General features: G+C 36.7%; 1 protein-coding gene across 1 annotated transcript; it reads left to right on the top strand.

The window, feature by feature from the left end:
- Positions 1-531: 531 nt before the first annotated feature.
- Positions 532-5,192, top strand: LOC107826615 (peptidyl-prolyl cis-trans isomerase FKBP13, chloroplastic). The gene is made up of 5 exons (XM_016653616.2): positions 532-1,011; positions 2,988-3,080; positions 3,334-3,394; positions 3,475-3,543; positions 4,893-5,192. Exons 1-5 carry the CDS (start codon positions 637-639, stop codon positions 4,955-4,957), a joined length of 663 nt encoding a protein of 220 aa, XP_016509102.1. The 5' UTR covers positions 532-636; the 3' UTR covers positions 4,958-5,192.
- Positions 5,193-16,599: the final 11,407 nt, after the last annotated feature.

Here is a 16,599-nt window from a genome sequence, read left to right as displayed (position 1 = left end):
TGTGATATAAAATAAGTCACATATATTTATTTGATTGTTAATTATTTTATTAAAAGTAAAATAAAACTTTTAGAGTTAATAGCATTTTTTATCCCTCAACTGTGGTAAATTCTATTTTGGTCCTTGTGATAACTAACCAAGTGTATTAAAACCTCTAAGTTAACTAAAACTTGTGTTTTTGTGCGTTTAGGTAAGAAATATGTTATATATACTATCATTAAAACTATATTAGACACAAATATTTAGTAACAATATAAATCTAATTAAACTGTGCAATGGCTGATAATTCAGTAAATTTATGAATAGTTGCAAGTAGAAGGATTAAAAATGAACCAAAATTTAATTAGTTAAAGGTTCAATGTGCTTAATCAAATATCACAATGATTAAAATAGAGTTTATCAGTAATTGGGGACCAAAAGTGCTGTTATACCTAAATTATTTCTAAATATAAAAGGTGTTGTTTTACTGAACAAATTAAAAATGCAATGTGTCACATTAAATGAATGAGATAATTAAAAAAAAAATAGAAAAGGGGAGACAAATATCAAACAGATAGAGACTACAAAACTTGGCTAAAACCCACGCACCTGTGCATAGCTTCTCTTATCCGTTCAAAAACTCTGTAGTCAGTGGAAATGAATTCAGTTCCCTTTTCCATTGGAACATACATTCCTACAAAGCACAATAACACACTCAAATCTCCATTACTCTGTAACAAAAATTCTCAAACAAACGACTCAATTTCACTATCTTCATCTGTGAATAAACTCAAAGAGAAAAGTCAATTGCCTACTTTATTCAAAAGGAGAGAAGCTCTTAGTACACTTGGGTTGAGTATTGCTGCAACTGTTCTTGAGGCACTTTTGCAGCCACAGTCAAATATTGAAGCATTTGCTGAAGAAGAAGCTACAGCTACTGGATGTGAATTTACAGTTACTCCTTCTGGTCTTGCTTACTGTGATAAAGTTGTGGGTTATGGCCCTGAAGCTGTTAAAGGGCAGTTAATTAAGGTTTTTCTCTTTAAACTTCTATTTGATTTCATTATTTGCTTTTAATTTGTATCTTATAGTTATTAGATTAGAGCCAAAAAAAAGTTACTCACACCTAGTGTTTATTTCCAACTAAGTTAATTTAACTAAAAGGTGCATTGACCACAAATTGATGCGTTAATTAACCAAGTACTTGCATTAAGAAGCAATTTGTGTTTGGTTAATTAATCTGAAAAGCACTTTTGAGCAACAGTTAGTGTTTGGTCAAACTTTTAAAAAATATTTCTAATAGCCTGTTTGGCCAAACTTTTTTGGGTCAAAAGTGCTTTTTTCAGTCAAAAGTGTTTTTTTAAAAAAATTGAGGTGTTTGGCCAAGCATTTTTGAGAAAAATATACTTAGAACCAGTTTTAAAAGCTCGGTCAAACACTAATTACTGCTCAAAAGTGTTTTTCAAATTAATTAGCCAAACACAAACTGGTTATCACCAAAAGCACTTTTCAAAATAAGTTAATTTTAGAAGCTTGGCCAAACAGGCTATTAAACGCATTTTTCTCAAAAATGCTTTTGGGGAGAAGTTGCTTTTTTCTACACTGCTTCTACTTCTCCTCAAAAGCACGTTTTTTCTTCCAAAAGTGTGGCCAAATACTTTAACTTTGAAAAAAAATACTTTTTTTTTAACTTTTAGGTTTGGAAAAGCTTGGCCAATCAGGCTATAAAAAAGTGCTTTTGTTTCCTCTCTTTTCTTAAAGCAAGTACCAAGAGTTGCTGCAATTTGCTATATTACTTGAAAAAAAGTATGGTTAGGTATTATGCATCAAAGTGGGACGGAGCTAGATTATTAGATAGTTTTTGTTTAGACCTTGTACTTGCATTAGAAAATTCATTAAATATGTATAACTATTTAATTGCTAACCCAGAAACCAAGACGAGCTACAAGTTCGATGGTATGTTCAGAATCCATAAACTTCAAATTCTGACTTCGTCTCTGTGTATCAAAGGGGTGTCTTCAACTGAAGCATTTAATTTGAACTGAAATACCATTCGGATCATTGATGGGAGTGGAAGGGGGATAGCTAGAAAGAGAAAGTTGAGGTATAAGTTTCTATATAATTGTAAATGTGACAAGGGAAAGATTTGACGTGTAGAACTTCCAAAAATGGAATAGAATTAGTAAAATTGGATAAAAAACTTTTAGTTAGGAGATGATGAAAAGTTTTGCAAGTCATACAGGATTACTAAGTTTATGTGATTTCTCATACTCTCTTTATGCATTAAATATATATCCTTATTCTCAGTTAAGAGTTATTGAAAGCCAGAGTTCCAAAATTTGTCCTAAGAATCTATTTATGATTTATTTCAGGATTTTCCCTCTTTTGGTGTAAATAGTAGAGGGACATATATAAGAAGAAAAAAGGGTTTCTTAACTCATATTTGATCCTAGGTTTGACAATGGCCATTGACATGAGAACTTCAATAACCTAGGCCCTTAATGCAAGCTCGTTAAATTGTGCATATCATCTCATTTAAGACTTAAAATGCTAGATAAGAGATAGCTTTATGTAGTTATATTAGCTTTCAACATCGGGAAGATTGATTCCTGAAGTTGTTCCCACAAATTTGGTTCAATGGTAAGAGTGTAGTATGTGATACGTAGGTTAGGCTCACATCACGAGTTTGAGCCTTGTTGCGAACAAAAGCCTGCTATTTAAGTGAAGGTTAGACGGCTGGTCCAGTATTCATAGAGCTCCGAACCTTGGGTCAACTAGCCTTTAGTGATTTCTCGGTCATCAAGAAAAAGATTGAACCCAAAATTAAGTTATACTAGCTTTATAAGGGTAATTGAGGGTGAAAGTTGAAACCTGAAATGAATTTAATGGTTTTGGAAGATGTTCTCCGTTTATCTGGGGAGACTAGACATCTCAGCTCTCACCTAATTTTTCTTCTGGGCTATAATGAGTTGTATCAGATTACTGATATGTTATATTATGTTATGCAGGCACATTATGTGGGCAAACTGGAAAATGGGAACGTCTTCGATAGCAGCTACAACCGTGGAAAGCCTCTTACATTTCGTGTTGGTGTTGGCGAGGTTTGTTATTTTTCTATAGCAGTACTATCAGCTCTTGGAAATTTCTTCACCGTTTACTTTTCCCCTTATGAAAAAACAAAATGGCGTAGAAATTTCCATCAGCTCTAGGTGCAATCTTGTAGCCTGATACAACAAGATGAACAAGCCACAAGCTTCAGTAAAATATGAAGTGAAACTTTTCTCTACTATGTGAAATTTACAATGTCTAATAATAGATGATAGACTCATTTTTGCTGCTTATTTCCTCTTATAGGTTATTAAAGGTTGGGATCAGGGAATTTTAGGAGGTGATGGTTTTCCCCCAATGCTAACTGGTAGGAGCACATTTCATAGTTCAAATTCTATTATACTTTGAAATTAAAAGTAAATACTATTCTTATCTCTTAATTTTCAGGAGGAAAGCGTAAACTGAAGATTCCTCCAGAACTTGGATATGGAATGAGAGGAGCTGGCTGCAGAGGAGGTAAGCAAACATATCGAACAATACCAGTTGCATACTCCCGGGGCCGGCCTAAGGGCCAAGCAAGTAAAGCACTTGCTTAGGGCCCCTTATTTGTAGGGGCCCCAAAATTTTCTACAGTTAATGTATTTTGTCCCTTTTTTTAATAATATAAAGTATTTGAAAAGAAAAAAAATGCAAGTTTCAAGGAAAAGAGGCCGTTGGAGAACAATTGGAAAAAGGAATATATTTTTGCGATGAAAATTTTTAGAAGATAATGTACCCAGCCTAACTCTTAAACCGTTATCACAAACGCGTTGGGAAAGTCGCATTGAAAGTATTAAAGCAATACGATTTCAAACTCCACAAATAAAAAATGCTTTATTGAAATTAGTAGAGGCTAGTGAGTATCCTAAAACTAAAAGTGAAGCTAGTTGTTTAGCAACTTGTGAGCTTGAAAATTTTGAATTTTTACTAGGTATGACTATTTGGTATGATATACTATTTGCAGTTAATTCAGTTAGCAAACATTTACAATCAAAAGATATGCATATTGATGTTGGCATAGATTAACTTAGTGGTTTGATTTCTTTTTAAAAAAAATATAGAGAAGAAGGATTTGCAACTACCATGATTTCTGCTAAGGAAATTGCCTCAGCGGAAAGAAGTTTTTCAAAATTAAAACTAATAAAATCTTACTTAAGATCAATAATGTCTCAAGAGAGATTAAATGGATTAGCTATATTATCAATTGAAAAAGAATTATTAGAAGAAACCGATTATAAACAAATTATTAATAATTTTGCATCTCAAAAAGCTAGAAAAATAAATTTCAAATAAAATTATGAGTTTTCTTCTGCAACAAAAATTTAAGGGCCCCTCAATGAAGTTCGGCTTTAGGCCACAAATATCATTGAGCCGCCCCTGCATGCTCCCCTTGTCCCATTTTATGTGACGGCGTTTTGACTTTGCATGGAGTTCAAGAAACAAAGGATAGACATTTAGCACATAAGTTAAATTATCCATAGTACTAAAATTGTTCTCCATGTTCTTTCATATTATCTCTCCTCGTAAAAAAAAAGTGAACTGTTATATTAAGCTGAACATAGCTAGCTAGTCATTTCATCAAGGGTAAAATGAGAATGATAAGATTATAGAGTTTTCAAATATATATATAACATTTTTTTTTTGGTTTCCCACCCGGTGTCCGGTACCCGCATTGGAGCCCGACTATATCCGGAGTTTTCAAATATATATAAATGCGATAGTTTTTCTTGGGACAGACTAAAAAGGAAAAGCGTACCGCATAAAATGAGATGGATGGAGTTTTGGTAGGTTTAAATTTGCCTAACTACCTCGTATTGGTGGTTTAGGTACATGCATTATTCCTCCAAATTCAGTTCTATTGTTCGATGTGGAGTTCGTTGGCAAGGCTTAGGTTTCAGCAACAGAAGTATATATATAGTTTGTTAAAAGGAGCTATATTCATAAAATGATTCTTATTTGCAGCCAATTTGTGAGGGACAATTGTTAGATTAATTAGTTCATAAGAGGGTAAGCATTTTTGTAATTTGCAATGGAAAAAATACTGTCTGTTAATACTTGAGATCATCTCAGGAATTACAGAATGCATACCATATGGTGTTTGTGAATTCAATTTTACATTTACTAAAGCGATTATTTTGAAGTCTCCATTTTTGTAGTGCTTTTGATGTTTTAGTTTCCTCTAGCTGTTGCCTTACATATTAAAAGGGATTTTTGTCCTTTTTTCTTGAGCCGAGGGTCTATCGCAAACAGCTTCTCTAACTCTCTAGGTAGGGGTAAGGTCTGCTACACACTACAGTCCCCATATCTCACTCGTGGGATTATACAGGGTATGTTGTTGTTGTTGGATTTTTGTCCTTTTTACTAAGCAAGAACTTAGAAATTAGGCAAGAATAAAGAAACAGAAAGTTTTCACACTACTAATTATACTCCAGAATACTCGAACTAGAAAGGTCATAGATCATACTAAGTTGAAATTTAAATGTATAACTCATTCCACTTGCCTACTAACTTGAAACTCAGACTACTATGATTTACTTTCCTAAATTATAAAGTTGCAAATTGAAATACAGTATAACATCAGAACTGACATGTGATCATATTTTATCTCAACCATTACAATTATATAATTTTTGACCTAATTTTGAAATGTTACTCTACAATGAACCTCTTCTTTTTTTTCGTGAAGTAATTTTCGAGGGAAAGGCGAATATGGAGAGTCTCGGATACTTACTGTAAGTAGAAGAAAGGAAAAACTCTTCTAACGGACGATAGTAGGTTAGTTATCATTCACACCAGATTACCAACAACTAATGTTTATATCACGACTCAATTTTCCCTCCGTTGGGTTTCGTGACGGCACCTAGTCTTAAGGACTAGGTAAGTCTAATATTTACAGAAGAACAACAATAATGAATAACATCTTAAAATTCTACTGGAATGAATCCTTTATACAATGAACATATCCCCAAAGCCCGGTAGTATAAGTCATAAGTTCTACAGAGTTAGCTACCACTTATAAATATAACTGTTTGGAAAAGAATGAAAACAATTGAATACAAGTAAGGAGGTGACTCCGAAGCCTGCGAACGCAGCAGCATGTTTACCTTGTGTCTCCTCAGCAATGATCCGCACAGCTACTAACGATCGATACTTGGATCTGCACAATAAAAATGTACAGAAGAGTGGCATGAGCACACCACAGCGGTGCCCAGTAAGTATCAAGACTAACCTCGATGGAGTAGTGACGAGGAACAGTCAAGACACCTACCGATCCAATAAACTGTACAAATATAAGCATAAGAACAACAGAACATGATGTATATATAAAGACTACACGAAATGGCTAACAATACTTCAATCACAATAAGGGAAGAAAACAACAAGTAACAACAGAAATACCAAAATAATGACATAGAAGAGCGAGCGAAATCACAAACCCAAATCCTAAATCACAAATACAGTAAAGGTAAGCCATAACCCAGGCCCTACGACAGTGTTCACATCAGGTCTTAGCCAACAAACTCCACGAAATATCGAATCTCGGACAAATTGCAACTCACGGGTCCCAATACCTGAACCCTAATACTTGGCATCCTGTGCCCTCATCACATCTCATGGTTACGCTGACAACTCACTTGCTAACTAGAGCTACTCTCGCATATGTGACAAGTAAACGAGGGTGTACATCTATACTCAGCAATATCAGAAGAACTTCATATCCAATGGGAGTGTTCGACTACATGTATGCTTGTGCAAATGCTCTAACATAGTTTTTACAAGCTAATAAGCATAAGGAAAAGAACGGACAACACGTAAGATGTTTCTCACAACTTCCACGAGATAAAACTCATACATTTAAGCGTACCACAACACAATATCTCACAGCAAGCGGGTCCCAATACCTGAAGCCTAATACTTGGCATCCTGTGCCGTCATCACACCTCATGGTTACGCTGACAACTCACTTGCTAGCTAGAGCTACTCTCGTATATGTGACAAGTAAACGAGGGTGTACATCTGTACTCAGCAATATCAGAAGAACTTCATATCCAATGGGAGTGTTCGACTACGTGTATGCTTGTGCAAGTGCTCTAACATAGTTTCTACCAGCTAATAAGCATAAGGAAAAGAACGGACTGTTGCGGAAGCCAAATGTATAGAGTGTGAATAAGTCACAACTACTATACCAAAAATTATGACAACCACCAAATAATAAATAAGACAATAAAGCAATAATAAAGGGAACACCAGAATTTACGAGGTTCGGCTAATTTTGCCTACTCCTCGGACACAACCAAATATTTTATTCCACTCCAAAAATACAAGTGAAATAATACTAAAGAGAGAAGATACAAATGCTTTAAACAGATGAGAAGGCAAATGAGAGGTGTGTTTCAATCCTAAACATTAGGCCTTCTTTTATAGGGGAAAAATCCCCCCCAAACTTAACTCTCAACCAATGTGGGACTTTGGCATTTTGCCAAACTTCAACAAATCTCCACCTTGGCAAAATTCCACATTTTCAATTCTCTCTCAATAACAAATTTTGGTTGTGTCTTCATCTTCAATCTTCAGTGTTCAACAATGTTGATCAAATCCAAACAATGTTGAAACTTGACCGCAGTCACCACCTTTGTCAGCATATCAGCAGGATTCTCTGTAGTATGAATTTTCTTCACCGTGACTCCACCTTCTTCTATGATTTCTCGTACGAAATGATACCGAACATCAATGTGTTTCGTCCTTGCATGATAAACTTGGTTCTTCGCTAATTGAATAGCACTTTGACTATCACAAAAAATTGTGATACCTTTTTGTTCAACACCAAGCTCCTTTAGCAATCCTTGAAGCCAAATTGCCTCTTTCACAGCATCTGTAATAGCCATGTACTCTGCCTCTGTTGTAGACAAAGCAACTGTTGACTGCAAAGTAGACTTCCAACTAACTGGTGCCTTTGCAAAAGTAAACACATAACCAGTAGTTGATCTTCGTTTGTCCATATCACCCGCAAAATCTGAGTCACAATATCCAACTACAAACTGATTGTCTTCCTGCTCAAAAACTAATCCGACATCTACAGTATTATGAATATACCGTAGAATCCACTTCACAGCTTGCCAATGCTCCTTCCCTGGATTGTGCATATATCTGCTAATAACTCCAACAGCTTGTGAAATGTCAGGCCTTGTGCAAACCATTGCATACATCAAGCTACCAACAGCATTTGCGTATGGTACCTTTGACATATACTCTCGTTCAGCTTCATCCATTGGCGACATAGTAGTACTTAGCTTAAAATGGGAAGCAAGTGGAGTACTAACTGGCTTAGTCTTGTCATCTATGCCAAAACGTTGAAGTACTCTCTTCAAATATTCCTTTTGAGATAAACAGAGTTTCTTTGAACGTCTGTCTCTAATTATCTCCATGCCAAGAATTTTCTTTGCCTCACCCAAATCCTTCATCTCGAACTCCTTCTTCAGTTGAATCTTCAACTTATCAATTTCTTCCGAATTCTTGGAAGCTATCAACATATCATCAACATATAGGAGAAGATATACAAAGGAACCATCTTTAAGCTTGTGCAAATACACACAATGATCGTATTTGCTTCTCTTGTACCCTTGCCGCAACATAAACTCGTCAAATCGCTTGTACCATTGTCTAGAAGATTGTTTCAATCCGTACAACGATTTTTCAAGTTTGCACACCATATTTTCTTTTCCAGCAACTTTGAATCCTTCTGGCTGAGTCATGTAGATTTCCTCCTCCAAGTTTCCATGTAAAAACGCAGTTTTTACATCCATCTGAACTAGTTCCAAATCCAATTGTGCTACCAAAGCCAACATAATTCTAATGGAGGAATGTTTTACAACTGGAGAAAACACTTCATTGTAATCAATTCCTCCTTTTGAGCATATCCTTTGGCCACCAATCTTGCTTTGTAGCGAACATCTACTTGGTTAGGAAATCCTTCCTTCTTTGCAAATACCCATTTGCACCCAATTGCTTTCTTTCCCTTCGGGAGATTGGCCAATCTCCATGTATGATTCTGATGAAGGGACTGTATTTCATCATTCATGGCAATCCTCCACTTATCTTCTTCTGAACTTTGGACAGCGTCTTTATAAGTAGTAGGAACATCATCAGCTACAATTGAGGTTGCACAAGCAACCGTCTCTATGAGACGAACAGGTTTCGTTATTGTTCTTTTTGGCCTGCTGGTTACTATTGATTCAAGTTGTTGTTGAGATTCCTGAGTTGGAATCTCCTCTACTGGCTCTCCTTCCAGAGGGTAATCTTCATTTGTTTCCTCCTCTGCTTCTTGTGTAGGAAAAATAAATTTTCCCTCAAACTCCACCTGCTTAGAAGCACCTTCATTTTGTTTGGTATCTTCTGTTACCTTATTTACCATAGCAAATTCATCAAAGGTAACATCTCTGCTGAATATTACTTTCTTTGTCATAGGGCACCATAAGCGATATCCTTTGACTCCAGAAGTAATTCCCATAAAAATAGCCTTCTTTGCCCTTGGATCCAATTTTGACTCCGTCACATGATAATATGCAGTTGAGCCAAACACGTGCAAAGAGTTATAATCTACAGCAGGTTTTCCGTACCATTTTTCAAATGGTGTTTTGCCATCAATAGCAGCAGATGGTAGACGATTAATGAGGTGACATGCATATGTAATTGCCTCAGCCCAAAATTCTTTGCCCAAGCCAGCATTGGACAACATACACCGTACCTTCTCCAGCAAGGTCCGGTTCATACGTTCTGCCACTCCATTCTGTTGTGGTGTATGTCTAACAGTGAAGTGTCGGACGATGCCATCATTTTCACAGACCTTATTGAAATGATCATTTTTGTATTCACCTCCATTGTCTGTGCGAATACACTTGATCCTCCTGCCTGTTTGATTCTCCACCATCGTCTTCCATTTGAGAAAAATTCCCAGCACTTCATCTTTGTTTTTCATTGTATACACCCACACTCTTCGAGAAAAATCATCAACAAAGGTTACAAAATAGTGCTTCCCACCCAATGAAAGTGTTTTGGAAGGACCCCAAACATCAGAGTGTACATAATCCAAAATGCCTTTAGTATTATGGATCGCTGTACCAAATTTAACCCTTGTCTGTTTCCCTTTGACACAATGCTCACAAAACTCCAAGTTGCAAGCCTTTACTCCTTTTAACAATCCTTGATCTGATAGAGTTTTCAAGGATTTTCCTCCAGCATGTCCCAAGCGCATGTGCCATAGCTTGGTTGCTTCTGCCTCTTTGTCGTCACTGGATGTTACTGTCGCTGTCCCAATAACTGTACTGCCACGATAGCGGTACATATTATTATTCTTCCGATTAGCCTTCATTACCACTAGTGCACCGGAGCATACTCTCATCACTCCATTTTCTGCAATGATTTTGAACCCTTTTGATTCTAGGGCTCCCACAGAGATGAGATTCTTCTTCAAATCCGGTACATATCGAACATCTATCAATGTTCTGATCATTCCATCATGGTTCCTTAATCGTATTGAACCAATGCCATATGAGGTAAGAGGGTTGTTATCCGCTGTGTGGATGACTCCATATTCTCCTTCTTGAAATTCCATGAACCAGTCCCTGTTGGGACACATATGATAGCTACAAGCCGAGTCCATCAACCATATGTCTGATGATGTTGATGACTCTGTTGTAACTAATGAGAAGTCTGAATCATCACAATCAGCTACATTTGAATCCATAATGGCCTTTCCATTGTTATGTTTGGCCTTATTCTTCAACTTCGGACAGTCTTTCTTCCAGTGCCCTTTTTCTCGACAAAAGGCACATTCATCTTTGCTGGGTCTGGATCTTGACTTGGATCTTCCCTTCTTTGTCCTCGTTTGATTTTGAGGACGACCCCTCACAAATAGTGCTTCTCCTTCTCCGCCCTTCTGTTTTTCTCGCTTTCTTTGTTCATAGCTGTACAAAGCCGAACAAACTTCTCTGAGAGAAACTTCGTCATTTCCATGGAGTAGAGTAGTTTCAAGGTGCTCGTACTCATCAGGAAGTGACGCCAACAACATCAAGGCCAAGTCACCATCATCATAAGTTGTATCCATATTTTGCAAATCTGTAACCAACTTATTGAAACTGGTGATATGTTCATTCATCGTGGTACCAGGAACATAGGTGAAATGAAACAGTCTCTTCTTCATGTACAATTTATTTTGACTGTTTTTCTTCAAAAATTTATCCTCCAGTGCTTTCCATAATTTACTTGCAGAAGTTTCCTTTGTGTATGGATATTTCTGCTCTCTAGCAAGGTAGGATCGAATGGTACCGCAAGCAACACGGTTGATAATTCTCCAATCTTCTTCTCCAATAACATCTGGTTTCTTTTCTTCAATGGCCAGATCTAGCCCTTGTTGAAAAAGGACATCTAGAACCTCGCCTTGCCACATCCCAAAATGTCCGGACCCGTCAAATATTTCGACCGCAAATTTCGCATTTGACACAATTCTTGTCATAAGCGAAGATGCCAATGATGACGTATTGTTGACACTTGATGTAGATTCTTCTTGTTTATTGTCTCCCATCTTTGACACAAATATTATTTAATAGCTGACGACACAAATCAAGATTATTTCCTTTCTGATGTGGAAGATCAGACTAAGCTGCAACCACAGAGCATACTCAGACAGAACCTTGACTCAGTTACCAAGATAAATCTTTTCTGATGTGGAAGATCAGACTATGCTGCAACCACAGAGCATACTTAGACAGTACCTTGGCTCTGATACCAATTGTTGCGGAAGCCAAATGTATAGAGTGTGAATAAGTCACAACTACTATACCAAAAATTATGACAACCACCAAATAATAAATAAGACAATAAAGCAATAATAAAGGGAACACCAGAATTTACGAGGTTCGGCTAATTTTGCCTACTCCTCGGACACAACCAAATATTTTATTCCACTCCAAAAATACAAGTGAAATAATACTAAAGAGAGAAGATACAAATGCCTTAAACAGATGAGAAGGCAAATGAGAGGTGTGTTTCAATCCTAAACATTAGGCCTTCTTTTATAGGGGAAAAATCCCCCCCAAACTTAACTCTCAACCAATGTGGGACTTTGGCATTTTGCCAAACTTCAACACGGACAACACGTAAGATGTTTCTCACAACTTCCACGAGATAAAACTCATACAGGTAAGCGTACCACAACACAATATCTAACAGTAAGAATGCCCCAGGCCATCACAAATCATCACAATCAATCCCTGACATAGCCCACTTTGTCTCGCCATGTGTGCAATAATAATATAGTGATTTCCCCCTTTGTTTCGCCATACGTGCATCATAATGTTCCCACCTTGTCTCGCCATATGCACAACCCACATTTAAGCATATATACATATCCTTCCTTGTCACGCCGCATGTGCAATATATCAATAGTAGCAATAGCATGGCAGAAACCTCGTGCAACCCCACAACAACAACCGCACGGCAGAAACCTCGTGCACCACCACAACAAGTACAATAGCAACAATTACAATATATACAAGAACACGACAAGTAAATCAACTCAAGAACTTTCGATCACAAGGAGACGGTAAAACTAGCTCACAAGGAATAACCACAATAGAGAGTACTAAGCGTAATAAGAACAACTCAACAAGGGAAAAAAATAATATGAACCAACGATCCCACAATATGTAGTTCAACAACAAGGAAGCTAACACAGATAAAATAATTTCAAATAAGGAATTGTCAACTAAATATAGGATATCTAAACTTCTTTTAAGGTTGGGCAAATTACGAAGAATATACAAAAATTTCAATTAAGGATGAGCAGCGGGAAGATAATCACAACCTTAATTAAGACTAAACAATTACAGGAGAGATAATAATGATTTCCAATAAAGACAAGCAGTTATGAAAGATAGCATGACAATAGAAGAGGTAAAAATCTTCAATTAAGCAAAGTAAGAGTCAAATAGGCAATAAGAATGAATCATAAAACAATTAATTCAAATTAAAGCGTGAAGAGGTGAAACTAGTAAATGAAAAACTCAATCACATCAAGAATAACTTCATACTCAGTGAATATAAGGGCCTAAGAATTCTAAAAGGCCAACTTTCCACAAATAATTCCGAATACGCACTTGTCACCTCGCGTACACGGACTACAATCAACATAGAAGACTCAAATTTTAAGGGGAAGTCCCCAGTCCCCACAAGGTTAGGCAAGATACTTGCTTCAAAGACGACAAATCGATACTCAAAAATGCACTTCTCAGGTGAAAAGACCTCCGGCTCAAATCTAACCAAATTAACTTCAAAGCACAAACAAAACGCATAAGAAACTATTTCGGATCATAAAGTCTCAATCTTTAACAAAATCCAAAAAATCGGTCCAAACGTCGACCCTAGGACCCACACCTCGGAACCCAATAAATTTTACAAAAACCGAATACCCATTCCGATACGAGTTCAACCATATAAAATTTATCAAATTCCGATACTATTTGGTCCCTCAAATCACGATTTTTCATTTTAGAAATTTTCTTCAAAAACCAACTCTTTCCCCAACCCAAAACACAATTTAAATGATAAAAAATGGATAAAATCATGGAATATGTTTGATTCTAGGTGAAGAAAACTTATCCAATCGATTTGTGTGAAAACCCCTCAAAGAATCGCTCAAAACCGAGCTCCACAAGTCAAGTCATGATGAAAATGGTGTAACCCTCGATTTTGGAATATATTCTGCCCGCCCAGATATTTGTTCATCGCGAACGTGGAGGGAGAAAAAAAATGAAGCCTGCCCAGGTTGCTCATCGCGAACGCGACAATGCGTCCGCGAACGCAACAATACGTCCGCGAACGCGAAGAAGAAAAGTCTGATGGCCCAAAGACTGCTCTTCGCGAACGCGTGAAATAATACGCGAACACGAAGGGTGGGATGACATAACTACGCGAACGCGATGAAGGAAGAGACAGAGCTTCGCAAATGCGAAGAAGGAAAATTGAGGTGACCAACAGAGACACTTCGCGAACGCGGAAGGGGCTTCGTGGACGCGAAAGAGGATATCAGACACCAGAAAACAACAGTTCAAAAACAAGGAAAAATGACTCGTAACCCACCCGGAACACACCCGAGGCCCCCAGGACCCCGTCTAAACACACAAACAAGTCATATAACCTAACACGGACTCGCTCGAGGTCTCAAATCATATCAAACAACGCTGAAACGACGAATCACACCATGAATTGAACTTAGGAACTTTCAAACCTTCAAACTTCCAAAACACGCGCCGAAACCTATCAAATCAATCGGAATGACGCCAAATTTTGCAGACAAGTCCAAAATGACATAACGGAGCTGCTCCAACTCTCGGAATTGCATTCCGACCCCGATATCACAAAAGTCAACCATGGGTCAAACTTCTCCATTTTCCAAACTTCAACTTTTTCCAACTTTCACCGAAACGCCTCAAATTATTCTATGGACCTCCAAATCCGAATCCGAATACACGCCTACGTCCAAAATCACCATACGAAGCTGTTGAGATCACCCACAACCCATTTCGGGGCCGTTTACTCAAAAGTCCAATTCCGATCAAATTCGCACCGTTTAAGTTTCCAAAACAAGAATCCTTCTTTCAATTCGACTCTGAATCCCCCGGTAACTGAATTCAACCATGCACGCAAGTCGATACACATAATACGAAGTTGCTCCAGACCTTACGCCGCTAAACGAAGCTTAAATTCTCAAAATGACCAGACGAGTCATTACAGTTTATCATGATATTTACCTGTAATTACCTAATAAGATACTTCTTTGTGTAAATAATTTATTATTACATGTTCAATGTATACAACTTAACTAAACTCACAATGTTTTTCCCTTTCAATGCTTTTTGATCTTTCATCTACTTCATCTGCTTACCCACATTACATGGGCAAAATGAGGGTACAATTTGAATAGCGAGGATACATACAATTGAGTTTGTTGGGACATTGAATTTTAGTTATCATATGGTTAAATTGAAAAATGAGGGTACAATCTGGTTATATAATTTGGTTACACGAAATTGCACGGTTGACTTGTAATCTTATAAAATTTTCTATTCGTTGTGATATCAGTAATCAGACTCACAGATCAAAGGCTACGAACACAACTCAACAACAACAACGAGAAGAACGACCTAGTGAAATCCTACGAGTGAGGTCTAGGAAAGGTAGTGTGTACGCAGACCTTACCCCCTACTCCGAGGGGGTAAAGAGGCTATTCCGAATAGACCCTCGGCTCAAGAAGACGAAAAGACGACGAAAAGAGATAATAGATCAGTACCATCAATAAAAACCATAGAAAACACAATTGCATCACAAGAACCAGAAAATAGATGAAAAGCAAAACAATAACTAGTAGATAAATCCCGACACTAAGAGAGACGAAAGAGTGGTGTGAACTCAACATTAACCACTAGAAGTCTAAGAGTAAATTCTAACAGGCTAGCCAGACATTGGAGCACCGTAGAGATATGCACAACTACCCCCTAACATACAACTTTAATACTTGACCTCCATAATTTTCTGTCTAGGGCCATATCCTCGGTAATCTGAAGCCACGCCACTTGAAAATAATTTTCAAATATAATTTTCACTTCAAATTTTGTTTCACGTTTTTTCGAAATTTCACAATTCTTATGGAAAAGCTCACTTAAACAATTAGAATTTAGAACTTATCTACCAACAAGAATAAAATATACACCATCTTATAGTAGTTCTCACTCTACTTGGTAGGTTTAATATATGAGAAAATCTATTCCACCAATAAGCTTTCAGATTTTGATATTAAAGTTGGACCCATGTTTTGATTATTATACTTTATTTTCCTCTCACTTTGTTTTCTTCTTTTTAGTGTGTAGTTTGTTGATATGGACTAATTCAGTAGGTAAACCGTGTGAGGGTGCGACTTCTAACATCATCATGATGTTGACTAAAGTGAATTTTCTGTCCACAACAAATAAAAGAGAAATGAAAAACAATTAAGTAAAAGAAAAGTAGTATTTTCCTAATTATTGTGTCTAAGGAAAATGTAAAAACACCATTAAAAGTCATAAAATGTTATTTTAGCATCTGAAACATTTTCACCATTTGAGAATTAGAATGTGAAGAGAACAAAAGAGGAGGAGATCTATGGTAAGTAATTTTTTTTAAATCCAAACGGCCTAAATCTACTGTCTTTTCTGAGAGAATAATCTTTTGTGTATACTTACAATTTGAATAGAAAAAAATACACATATAAAGATCTTGTGTTAATTTACATATCTCATGTGTTATTTTTTTACCGATCTCACAAAAAATATCATATAACTAAAATATCATATATAATGGATTACAAAATCAACTCTCCGCTATTTTCCTTCATATTTGATCGATACATTAATTTCCCTAAGGCTACTCTTCTGGTACATTCTAAATTTAGGTGCCTTACCGTTTTCCCAGCATTGAATGCAGAGAGTATTCAAACTGCGG

The sequence above is a fragment of the Nicotiana tabacum genome, chromosome 5 (genome assembly GCF_000715075.1).
Source record: "Nicotiana tabacum cultivar K326 chromosome 5, ASM71507v2, whole genome shotgun sequence".
NCBI classification, from domain to species: domain Eukaryota; kingdom Viridiplantae; phylum Streptophyta; class Magnoliopsida; order Solanales; family Solanaceae; genus Nicotiana; species Nicotiana tabacum.
The sequence above is the reverse complement of the archived record's forward strand: the minus strand, read 5'-3'. Positions and strand labels throughout refer to the sequence as shown.